The sequence below is a fragment of the Toxorhynchites rutilus genome, chromosome 3, assembly GCF_029784135.1.
Source record: "Toxorhynchites rutilus septentrionalis strain SRP chromosome 3, ASM2978413v1, whole genome shotgun sequence".
In the NCBI taxonomy this organism is placed as follows: Eukaryota; Metazoa; Arthropoda; class Insecta; order Diptera; family Culicidae; genus Toxorhynchites; species Toxorhynchites rutilus.
Window position 1 is genome coordinate 63,970,630 of NC_073746.1, and position 12,133 is coordinate 63,982,762.

At 34.6% G+C, this 12,133-nt stretch overlaps 2 protein-coding genes across 9 annotated transcripts in view; both read right to left on the reverse strand.

Annotated features, from left to right (window-relative positions):
* The window catches only part of LOC129772832 (uncharacterized), a 400,665-nt gene that overhangs the window by 36,609 nt on the left and 351,923 nt on the right, over positions 1–12,133 (reverse strand). The window lies entirely within an intron of this gene.
* LOC129772836 (adult cuticle protein 1-like) lies at positions 5,102–5,639 on the reverse strand. The gene is made up of 2 exons (XM_055776341.1): positions 5,587–5,639; positions 5,102–5,530 (listed from the first exon to the last, which is right to left on the reverse strand). The coding sequence occupies exons 1-2, from the start codon at positions 5,590–5,592 to the stop codon at positions 5,126–5,128; spliced, it is 411 nt and encodes a 136-aa protein (XP_055632316.1). The 5' UTR covers positions 5,593–5,639; the 3' UTR covers positions 5,102–5,125.

The window sequence follows — 12,133 nt, forward strand, 5'->3', positions numbered from 1 at the left end:
ATTAACTTTTAAACTCACCGATTCAGATGATCGACATATCAAATTAAATCCAATCAGCTAGTCTTTTATGAAAAAAATATTGCATCTGTAAAAAGTTTGGATTTTGTTTTCGTAATTATTGATTGTGTTTGTTTCTTATAGTTTTCATGGTCTCGGGACCAAGCACGCTATATTTTTTAATAGTTTTTCTTCAAAGCTGAGTTTTTTTTTTACATAACATATCCAAAAATCAGATAAGTTTATAAGTGTTAGATATAATTTTTCAAAATTGACCGATGGTCCGCAATATCACTTTTTACCCCTTTTTTTCACCACAAAAATTTATAACTATGGAACTACTGAACCGATAGAGATGATCGACATATCAAATGAAATCCAATAAGCTAGTATTGTTTCAAAAAATATTACACTTTGGAAAAAAAAAATCGGATTTTGTTTTCGTAATTATTGTAAGTAATTGTTTTTCAAGGTTTACATGGTTTCGGGACCAAGGGCACTATATTTTTCTATATTTTTTCTTGAAAGGTGAGGTTTTTTTTTTCACATAACGTATCCGAATATCAGAGAGGTGTCTCTTTTCGTTATTGAGTAATGATTTTTCAAAGTTAACATATTTAACATCTTCGTTCAACATTTCTGTGCGACTAGACTACATTTAAGCGATTAGAATTCAAGTGCGGTATTATTTCAGAGAACCAACTCATTGGCTTCAAATTGATGTATAAATAACTTGAAGCGAACTACTGGACGCTCAAAAGTTATGATTTTTTGAAAAATGTCATTTTTGGAAAAAAGTTGAAAATAATTTTTTGGAGCATCAGTTAATTTCGAAAAATTATAACTCAAGATCAAAAAAACGCTGAATTTTGAATATGTTATGTAAAATATCCTCAGCTTTCAAGAAAAAAAATATAAAAATAAAAAGCGCCCTTGATCCCGAGACCATAGTTTGCATAGTTTTCAAATACAATCAACATTTACGATAACAATATCCATATCTTCTTTAAATATTATAAATAAAAAAAGAATAGCTAATATGCTTCACTATGATATGTCGATTATCTAAATCAGTTCAGTGGTTTAAATGTTATGAATTTTTGATAAAAGTCATTTTTGAAAAAAGGGTTTAAATTGAAATTTCGAAGCACCCTAAAATGGAAAAGGGGAACCCCAATAAAAAATAAAAAATACGGGTCTAATATTTTGCCATAAGGAACAACTTTATTCAAACGAAAGGCTCAACGTCAGTCCCTAGGGTTCGACACAGGGCTCGACGTGTTGAAAGCCCTGACTCTAGATTTGAATATAAAACTAAAAAAAATATTTGAAAAGACACGTCCGTAGATTGAAGAATTTTTATTTCATTATGACGTATACTACATGTATATTAGGGTGGCAATGGATGTATGGAAAAAAAATCATCATCGAATTTTGTTTATTGGCCAAAAAAAAAATCTGTGCAAAGTGTCAGCACAATCGGATATGATGCAGGGGTGCCTCAAGGCGCTCAAAGGTTTGATTTTGTCATCCTCGAAAATCTTTGGAAAATCGAAATTTTTTTCGATGCCAAATGACTTAAAAATGCATGAAACGTCGAGATCTGGTGTCGTCTCGAAAAAAAATGTTGGCCGAAAATCGACCCTTTGGGACTTGGCCTGAGAGGCAATGAAGGTATGGAAAAAAATTATTATCGAATTTGAAGAACCGACCATGTACATTTTGTTTATTGGTCCACAAAAATGACCTGTGCAAAATTTCAGCTCAATCGCACATGATTTAGGGGTGCCTCGAAGTGCTTAAAGTTGCCAAGGTGGCCAAGAAATCAAAACTTTGAGTGTTTTGAGGCACCCCTAAATCATAACTGATTGAGCTGAAATTTAGCACAGGTAATTTTTTGGACCAATAAACAAAATGTACACGGTCGGTTCTTCAAATTCGATAATTTTTTTTCCATACCTCCATACCAAGTCCCAAAAGGTCGATATTCGGCCAAATTTTTTTTTTCGAGATGACACCAGATCTCGACTTTTCATGCATTTCTAAGTCATTTGGCATCGAAAAAAAATTTCGATTTTCCAAATTTCCTTTACTCCACCCTTGAAAGATTTTCGAGGATCAAAAAATGGAAACTTTGAGCACTTTGAGACACCCCTAAATCATGTCCGATTGAGCTGAAACTTTGCACAGATAATTTTTTTGGGCTATTAAACAAAATGTGCTTGGTCGGTTTTTGAAATTCGATGATGAATTTTTTCCCATACATCCATTGCCACCCTTATATAAATGCCAAACCCGATATAAGTTTTCAGATTTTCGAAAATTTTAAATTGAAAATTGGTAGTTTTTTTCATTATCGCAAAATATGAAACCCGTGTTTTTTCTATTTTTTTTTATGAGGGTGACCATTATTTCCATCATTTTCCAGTCCGAAAAATCATTTTTCACCCTTTTTATTAAAAATAACTTTTTTCAAAAATTCACAACTACTGGACCGATTCAGATGATCATATATCACACTAAAGCCAGTTAGCTAGTCATTCCTACAAAATAGTCATGTTGCTAAAAATTTGGATTTTGTTTTCGTGTTTGTATTTGTTTTTTATAGTTTACATCGTTCAGACGGAGCAAATATTTTTCTTGCAAGCTGAGATTTTTTTAACTAACATATCCAGAAATCAGATAGCTTTCGCTTTTGAGTTATGATTTTTCAAAGTTAACATGTTTTCAGTCTTCGTCCAATATTTCTATGCGACTAGATTACCTTGCGCCTACATTAATTTTACCGAATAGAAATTTGCCCTGATTCTGTTAAAACCTCGCATTTTTTCGGGTAATTTTGACACGTCCTTAAGATGCATCAATCTTGAAATTCGCGTTTTTTGTCGGTTTCGCCGAATATAGTCATTTCAGAAAACTCCTAAGTTTTGAACCGCTGTACCGAAAATAAACATGACCTAATATATAGCGCGATAATATTTTATGCGTAAAAATATGTTCAATTGATTTCCAAAAAACGCATAAAAATTCAGAGCCGTTTTGGCCTTGACATCTCTAAAACTATTAATACAATTTATTTCTAAAAAGAAGACTTTTTAGGGTACATTTCAGAATTTTCGATATCATAAATTTAAAAATATATAAAAATATATATTACAAGCACGAAAAAAGTATTGAATTTTGATATTTTATGTAAAATTGTATCAAGCATCCAAAAATGAGGTAACGACGATGAAGATTTTTTTTTATCTCGACACATGTTCACCTCAATTCCATTTATTTTATGGTAACATAATGATAATCGATCCAGCGGTTCAAAGTAACGAGTTTTTCAGAACGGCCAGATTTGGCAAAATCGTCACAAATTTCAATTTTTCAGATGGTGCACCATAAGCGCAAAACAAATCAAGGTTTGAACAAAATCAGACCATTTGTTTTCCGGTAGAACCTTTTTTCATGAAATTGCTCTGTAGAGGTATAGAACATGTTATGTTTCGAATTATTCTTAGGATAATAATTTACGTCATGGATCATTTTATGGTTAGATATAAAAGAAATAAATTCAAAATTGTTCAGGTAGAAACTGTAAGAAGGTGAAGCCTCTGTCCCAAAAATTAATCTAGAGTTGAGACATTTGACAGTTTATTTTATATTGAAGTTTTTCGTATTTTCCACTGAAAAATTCACTGAATAAGAATTTTTATTACGAACGTCTTGCTTCCGACTAGCATGTCATCAGTGGGATGTAAATATTTGATGTCGGTGATTTATAAGAACTTCTTCATTATTCATCATAGTTGAATGATAACATGTTTTTAATGAAAATCTGAGAATGTTTCGTGTTGAAACACGGTTTGAACAAGCGCAGACGACTTCTTCGACATCTTTATTGAGTAAATATGATCATCAGCCCGATCAAATGTCAGGATGTGGGTGGTTCTACTTCTGTGGATAAGCCTTTCTAAAATAGGGCCTATCATTTAGTGTGTCGCAATTGGAACTATTATAAAGGATATTAAATAAACTTATCAAATGTAGAATTTACTTCATTATGCTTCGTGAAACCTCAATTCGATTTAGAAAACATAATCGTTAGCCCGATGTATGGAACAAAGTCATTTATCGAGCTAACGGTTGAACTTTTCATGTTGAAGTGACTGAGTAATCTACAAAGCGGTTTCATGAAATATGATAATGATACGCGGTTGGAATCAGTCCACTGTCTCAATATGAAAACATATGTGTAGCTTAGAAACTTTGGAACTTAGAAACTTAGAATCGATTGTAATAACTTTGAATTGTGTAAATTATTATCAATTTGGAAATAATGTGACAAAAAAAATATTATAAACTGGATTAATACATACATTTATTTATATAAAAACATTTCAACAAAAAAAAACTTCGTGTTGGGTACAAATAATGTGCGAAAAATGTAGAACACCATCCGGCGCCAGTGATTGGCTTTCGCGAAACTAGTTTTTCTTTGCTCCCGCCTACATTTAAAATTCGTCGCTTGTTTAACGTCTACGGTTATAACAACATAAATAGATCATAAGCGTATTAGAAACAGGTTTCTGTCAGCTCAGTGCTTCGCACTGATCTATTTCTGATCGATTTGTTTTGATTCCTTTTTTTCACTATGTGGCTCCAACCAGTCAGCTATCGGGATTTCGTCAGAACACCTAACCGAGTTGTATGTATAGCTCTTTATTGCTATTTGAGACCATAATCACTCATTCAGTGTTCTGTTCAGAACTCTAACAGACAATCGGTGAACTCCCATGTAAATAAATATGAGGAATTTCGTCAGTCAATATCCATTTTCAGAAATGGAACATGATAAACATATTGGGTTTTCAATGACTTTGTTACATTCCATAGTTTAGACTATGACTTTAAATGTGTTGTACAACATTATTCAAATTCAAGTTTGCTGCAGTCGGAATACGATAACTCTGAATATCATTATTTACATGGTTTGTGTGATTTAGTTAATTTAGATTTCATTAACTGTTTGTATTAGATTTCGGCTTTTTCTCGTGCTTAATATGAATTAATCAAAGTGGTACTTTTTAAATTATTTTATTGATTCTGACGACGTTCCATTTTGCAATACAATTAAAATTTACCAAATCTGGGTGGCTGGGGCCAAATTGATCGATCCGTGAGAAATCACGGAACCACCGAGTGGGACCGTACGAAGGATGCCACTATTGGTGGAAATGATTGGACTTCCGGTCAAAATTGGTGTTTGAGCACCCAGAGGGATTGTGGAGAGTCCGGAGAGCGCGATGGGGGCAGCAGCAGATCGGATTGAAACGGCCGCTGGCAGTCCCGAAGCCAGATTGATGGTTGAAGCCGGGATAGTGGCCAATGGCAAGCCAGTTGAGATTCCTAGATCCGATCGAATCAACGAAGGAAGTCCCAAGTCCGATCGAACGATGGTACCCGAAGCAGTTAGTGGACTGAGCCCTACTGGCAGAGCGGAAGCATGACCGATGACGGCCAGAGCGACGATGCAAATGATGGTCTGGAAAATAATTGTTATGATTTTTTCTACAGATTTTGTATTCTACAAAAGCTTACCTTCATGGTGGGAATTTTATAAAACTTTGAATCTGGTTGTTCACTGGACAAGATGTCAATATGTTCTGATAATTTATTTTTTGACTGCGAGTTTATATACTCTGAGGAATGAAAAGATCATATTAAAAACAAAGAAATAGAGGATAATATCGAAACAAATTCCATTTTGTATGATGCAATTAATCCAATTGTTGAACACCCTACACTCCGACAGAATTAATCAATGTATAGGCTGAAAAAGTGAGAGTATATCGGTACATACGTGAGCCAATTGCGTCAGCTTATTTCTGTTCGCAGTGGCTTATTGTTTAGTTGCAAGAATTTATTGATGTCAAATTACTACATTCAAACCGGAAGGCCTCTGAAATGTTTGTTCATATTTTGTTCCGTACAACCAGTCCAATGTCCAAAAACTAGACTTGAAGCACTTGAAGGATATCATCAAGGAGTTGAAATCGTGTTTTTAATTTAGAATATAATGAAGACAGTTATTCTATATATTTTTTGTTGATTGGATTCTACATTTCTGGTGAAGTCTCTGAAATAAACGATTTATTTTGGCAAGTGTGATCAAACATTTACGCTCAATTTTTCGATATTCAACACTTTTGTTATTGGAATAAGTTCAAATTTTTTATAGCTAAACGTTCCCTGGGTTTAATTTCCATTCCCTACGCATATTAGTTATGTTTTTTGTTTTCAAATATGTTTTTTATTGATCCAGAAAAACTTTTGAACATTGAAATTTTATCCATAACTAGCTGACCCGGCAAACTTCGTCTTGCCCACAATTGCTATTTTGATTTAAATAATTTCTAACACTCACGTTCCCCGATAATTATTTTTCTGTACGAGATCAATATTCGCGGTATATAATTTCTTTCTTTACATATAAACCTGACGTAGACTTAGGCACATCAACCAACTTTCCGAATGGTTTTCATAATTTTTTTAGCATATAAACCTGATGCAGACTATGTCATAACAATCCTGATACTGACTGTTTAATCCGTTGATTTGTTCTCGAGTTAAATCGTCCATTCATCTTTAAGGATGGCAGCAGCATCTAAGATTGCAATGAAACTTCGTGGGTGGGTGGGCATATTTAAAAACTCAAAAAAAAAATCTAGACGATTTTTTGAAAGGATCTTAGTTTTTTCTCAAAACTCAATAACTATCAGACCTAAACAAATTTGGCTCGAAAAATAAAATGTAGGTAATTTTTCAAATTTTCATCACTGGTTATTAAAATTGATCATGTGATAATACAAATTGTAACTTTACGTCAAAATCGGATGTTTTTCGGCCTATTGGGGTGGAATTTTCTTTGTAGAAAAGTGTTAGAATTTATCGAAATGCCTTGCTTGTCATTTTTCTATAATGTATTTTCGGTTGGATACAACCTTTGCATCTTTTTTTTTAAAGAACATCTGTTTCGATATCTGTATTTCACTTATGAATCCAATTTCTACACGTTTCATATCAGGATGAAATCTGTTTTTTTTATCAAAAATAATCTTTTCATATTTTTCCAGAAAAGGGCCTGGCCGCGGGTAATACAGACAGTGGGGGTAATATGGACAGGGGGTTGATTTGTATAGTTACATTTTGAATTTCCGATTTCTGTTAATGAGAACACCTTCTACATGTTATTCTATAATATTTAAGCCACCCTATGGCAATGAATACTGATCAACAGTGGAAAAGAGAAACAAAAACCGAAAATCATACATGATTCCGCGTGAGGATGTAGTTTTAGCTGCTTCGATATTAAGCATTTTGAGTGGTTTAATATCACAATTCAATTCGCTGATGGTTTGTTTTCGGTTTGTGAGTTAACAGAGAAGCGATATTAGGTATGTACGGAAAAGTAAATTCATTTTTGAGTGTAAAAATTTAAATTATTGAAATAATTGTACTGGTGAGGTAAAACGGACAGTTGCCAGTGGGTGTGAGATGGACTGTGAAAAGTATGTTCTATCTACTCCTAAGGAATGCCCTGCGTCTATAAATGGTGATCAAACCGCCAAATGTGAACTGTTTAGAAGCTGACTGGAACCAAAAGCAAAATAGTCGAGGGTCTGTCCGTTTATACTGCTGAAAAGCACGATATCAGGTGGATTAATTCGATTTTTTCATCATTTAACGGACATTCGTGATGAGTTCCGACCTTGGCTGAATAAAATTAACCGATAAACCTCTACGCTTCATATATTACAAACCTGTCCATATTACCCCTACTACATGTCCATTATACCCGCATCGAAAATTTTTTTATACTTTTCGATCTGTTTTAATTTTAGTAAAAAACATTGAAAAACACTTTTTTGTAAAATATTTGGCCAATTAGGCATTGAATTGCAAGAAACTGCATCAAAGTTTTGGGAAACATGAGTTTCGAAAGATATCATTGAAGTTCTTCTTAACACGTCCGTTTTACCCCCCACCTCCCCTACGTCTATTATGGTGTAACACGACAAATTATAAATTTTGTTTATAGAAAAAAGAAATTAAAATTAAAGTAATTTCTTGGTGTTTCGAAATTTTGGATTTTTTTCTATTTTTAGATCCATTAAAACATAATTTTAATTCAAATGTACCTGTTTTTGATATGCGTTTTTTCAGAATTTTAGAGGGTTTGGCGGTACAAATTTTTAATAATTTGAAATTTTGGAATTATTAAATTAGGTTTTGAGATACAGTACTGCTGTCTTCGTACTTGTTTTTTTACATTCTTGATCTTTTCATAATGTATCGAGTATTGAACGTACTATTTTTATTATCAAGAAAATTTCGAAATGTCAAAAAAAAGACTTTTCGATGGTAATTTTATAATAGTAAGATACTATGAGTATACTATGATACACTATGCGTATTTTTTCTTCATTCTCTTTTTCAAGCTATTGAGAGTGTCGTGAAAAAAAACTATGTTTTTAGCCATAGCTCTTGTAGTGAACCATATATATCTAATTTTTTAATTTGCAACAATACTTTCCATAGCGCCGGTAATAAGATGGGGCTCTTTTTACGAACTCACGAATACAATACAATGCTAAATTTCAGGAAAATGTAAAAAAGCTGGAAAATCACAAATAAAAAAAAAATGAAAATAAAATATATATAAATAAAAAAAAATATTAAGAATTTATTAGATATTTTCGTTCAACGAAATATTCGAAATATCCAGAAAAAAGATCACCAATATCAACACATATAATAAATACACAAACAAATAACTATATATATTTAAACATAATCTAAATCTGTAATGAGTCTCAAAATTCTAAGAAAAATCCAAATTTAGAAATATATATTTTTTGTATCGCGCAACACTGTTAAAATTCTCAAAAAAATCGCGCATATCTAGAAAAGGTTCAGAATCAAATTCAAATACGAATTAGAGTAGTAGCGAATCTTTAAATCCCCAAATATATTTTCAATGTTTCAAAAATTATCTTTGGTACTTAAATTATTGATGGAATTTGTTTTTGATAATAATTCTCGATACACCATTATAAAATGCACTTTCAGTATTTCTTTTTCAAATTTTTATCTCGAAGCTATCGAGAATGGCGTGCAAAAAACTGAAAACTCCCATAGAGCGAATGATTTGGTTTGGGGCACTTTTCTACTTCCATACCCGACCAGGCCCTTTGTATTGAAATCGGTATACAAATGATGAGCTCACGTTTTGAGCATAGTTTCAGCAGAATTATTCAGGCATGTTGGCTATGAAGGCTTGTAAACATTCTCACTTTAATGACACAAACACTCTGCTTTATTAATGGAAGTGTAATAGAAGTTTACATCGTTATTAGGGTTGTTTTCGCTATATTACTGGTACAAAAATGGAAATTGAAATTGCTATTGAGCTAATCGATATTCAGCCACTGGCAATTATAACATACAAAGTACATTTACGGTACTTTTGAAAAAAAAAACAAAATCTGTATTTCTACTGATTTTCCAGCCCTTTTTTCACCAAGGATCTGTAGATCGAGGTTACAGATTTTTCTGTATTAACACAGATTTTACAGATATTTTGAAATAACGTCGTTAGCTAGGAATGAATGTTAATAGTTTTCGATCTCTTTCTACTTCATTCGTCTGTTCAATCGCCTCACTTATTAATCAAATTGTTTGTTTGAATGAATGTAATTCTATTTCGACATACAGGCAAACCTTTTTTTTTGTGCGGGGGATAGGGACCGCATAAAAAAATCGCATCAAAAAAATCGTGCACAACTTCACCAGTAGCTTTAAAAAACCGTGTTCGGTACACATTTTGAAAAAACTTTTTTTGTGCGGTAGATAGGGACCGCATAAAACAAGTTTCCCCCAAGAAAATAACTCAAATCCACGCCGTTCACCGTTCAATTTTCCTTTTGCTTCCCTGCTTTGCAATGGTACACTTTGCCTTTTCGGTTGCGCGTGGCTGTTTTGTGCTTTTAATTGCATGTCGAAATGTGTTGCTGTTAGAAATCATGTCATGCAAAAACTTAGAAAAACTTAGAGTATTTGATGAGAGCAGGGGAATGATTTCAGAAGTAGATAATTGAGACGCAAATATGCTTTTTTCGCCCTGAAATCTATATGGACCATCGAAAAAAACTAAATGGACGACAACTTCGTCAAATATGCTACTTTTCATACACTGCACAAAAAAAAACCGCACAAGAACAGAAAATCGCACAAAAAAATCGCACAAAAAAATCGCACAAAAATAATTCGCACAAAAAAAAACCGCACAAAAACAGGTTTTACTGTACAGTCAATCGCAAAATGGAGTATACACCTCGTGCTGGTTTACTATGTTCGAGCTTTTCGGAATTAAAAAGTCAATAAAAAATAATTAATAGTCGTTTTGAGTTCCGCTGTGTTCCCTGGATTTTAATTCTTTAAATGGTTCTTGATTTCCCACCATAAAGGGTGTGTCACATCAAATTACATCACGGAAAAAAACGCTGTAGAAATTCGCCCAGTAGACCGATCCTTTTGAAAATTTTAGACAGTAAAATAAAAACTATTAAACAACTTTTGGCATTTTCTTTTTATTCATACTTCGAGCCCAAGCCCGTATGCTCGCACCTTCCTCTTTACCCCGTCCATAAGGTTCTGTACAACGTCAGGTTGTAGTTTTTTTTAAACAGAAATCCATTTTCTCTTGAAGTCCGCCTCCGATTTGACAACTTTTGGGTTCTTCCGGAGGGCCTGCTTCATAATCGCCCAATATTTCTCTATTGGGCGAAGCTCCGGCGCGTTGGGCGGGTTCATTTCCTTTGGCACGAAGGTGACCCCGTTGGCTTCGTGTCACTACAACACGTCCTTTGAATAGTGGCACGAAGCGAGATCCGGCCAGAAGATGGTCGGGCCCTCGTGCTGCTTCAATAGTAGTAGTAAGCGCTTCTGTAGGCACTCCTTAAGGTAAACCTGCCCGTTTACCGTGCCGGTCATCACGAAGGGGGCGCTCCGCTTTCCGCAAGAACAGATCGCTTGCCACACCATGTACTTTTTGGCAAACTTGGATAGTTTCTGCTTGCGAATCTCCACCGGAACGCTGAATTTGTTCTCTGCGGAGAAGAACAACTGGCCCGGCAGCTGACGAAAGTCCGCTTTGACGTAGGTTCCGTCCTCCATTACCAGGCAATGCGGCTTCGTCAGCATTTCGGTGTACAGCTTCCGGGCTCGCGTCTTCCCCACCATGTTTTGCCTTTCGTCGCGGTTAGGAGCCTTCTGAACCTTGTATGTACGCAGGCCCTCCCGCTGCTTGGTCCGCTGGACGAATGAACTTGACAAATTCAGCTTATTGGCGACATCCCGGACCGAACTTCTCGGATCACGTCTAAACTGCTTAACTACGCGCTTGTGATCTTTTTCACTGATGGAGCATCCATTTTTGCCGTTTTTCACCTTCCGGTCAATGGTTAGGTTCTCGAAGTATCGTTTTAGTACTCTGCTGACCGTGGATTGGACGATTCCCAGCATCTTACCGATGTCCCGATATGACAACTCCGGATTCTCGAAATGAGTGCACAGGATTAATTCACGACGCTCTTTTTCGTTCGACGACATTTTTCAAAATTTACGAAAAATTGACAGTGAAGCATGGCCAACGTGATCTATACACTCTTATCTGATTATAAGCGAAAGCTGAAGATATAATTCTTAAAAATTAAATTTCTATAGCGTTTTTTCCGTGATGCCATTTTGCCCTTTAGATGCTCAATAGTGCTAAAGTCCGGTGATTGCGGAGGTGTTTTAAGTTGATTGGGCCATTATAGAGCAGACACTCCCGCACGATGGGATCAATTTTCTTCGGGTCACTATCCTGTTGAAAGCAGTAATCACGAGGGAGATTTCTGCACGGGAGACTGTAGGTTACATTTCAGGATGTGTTTTAGTGTGGGAACCAAATGCTGAACCTGGAGCACCGATCCTGGTTCAGCATGGATGTAATTTTATTTTGACATACATTATTTTATGCAGTCCCTATCCCCCGCACAAAAAAAAGGTTTGCCTGTATGTCGAAATAAAATTACATTCATTC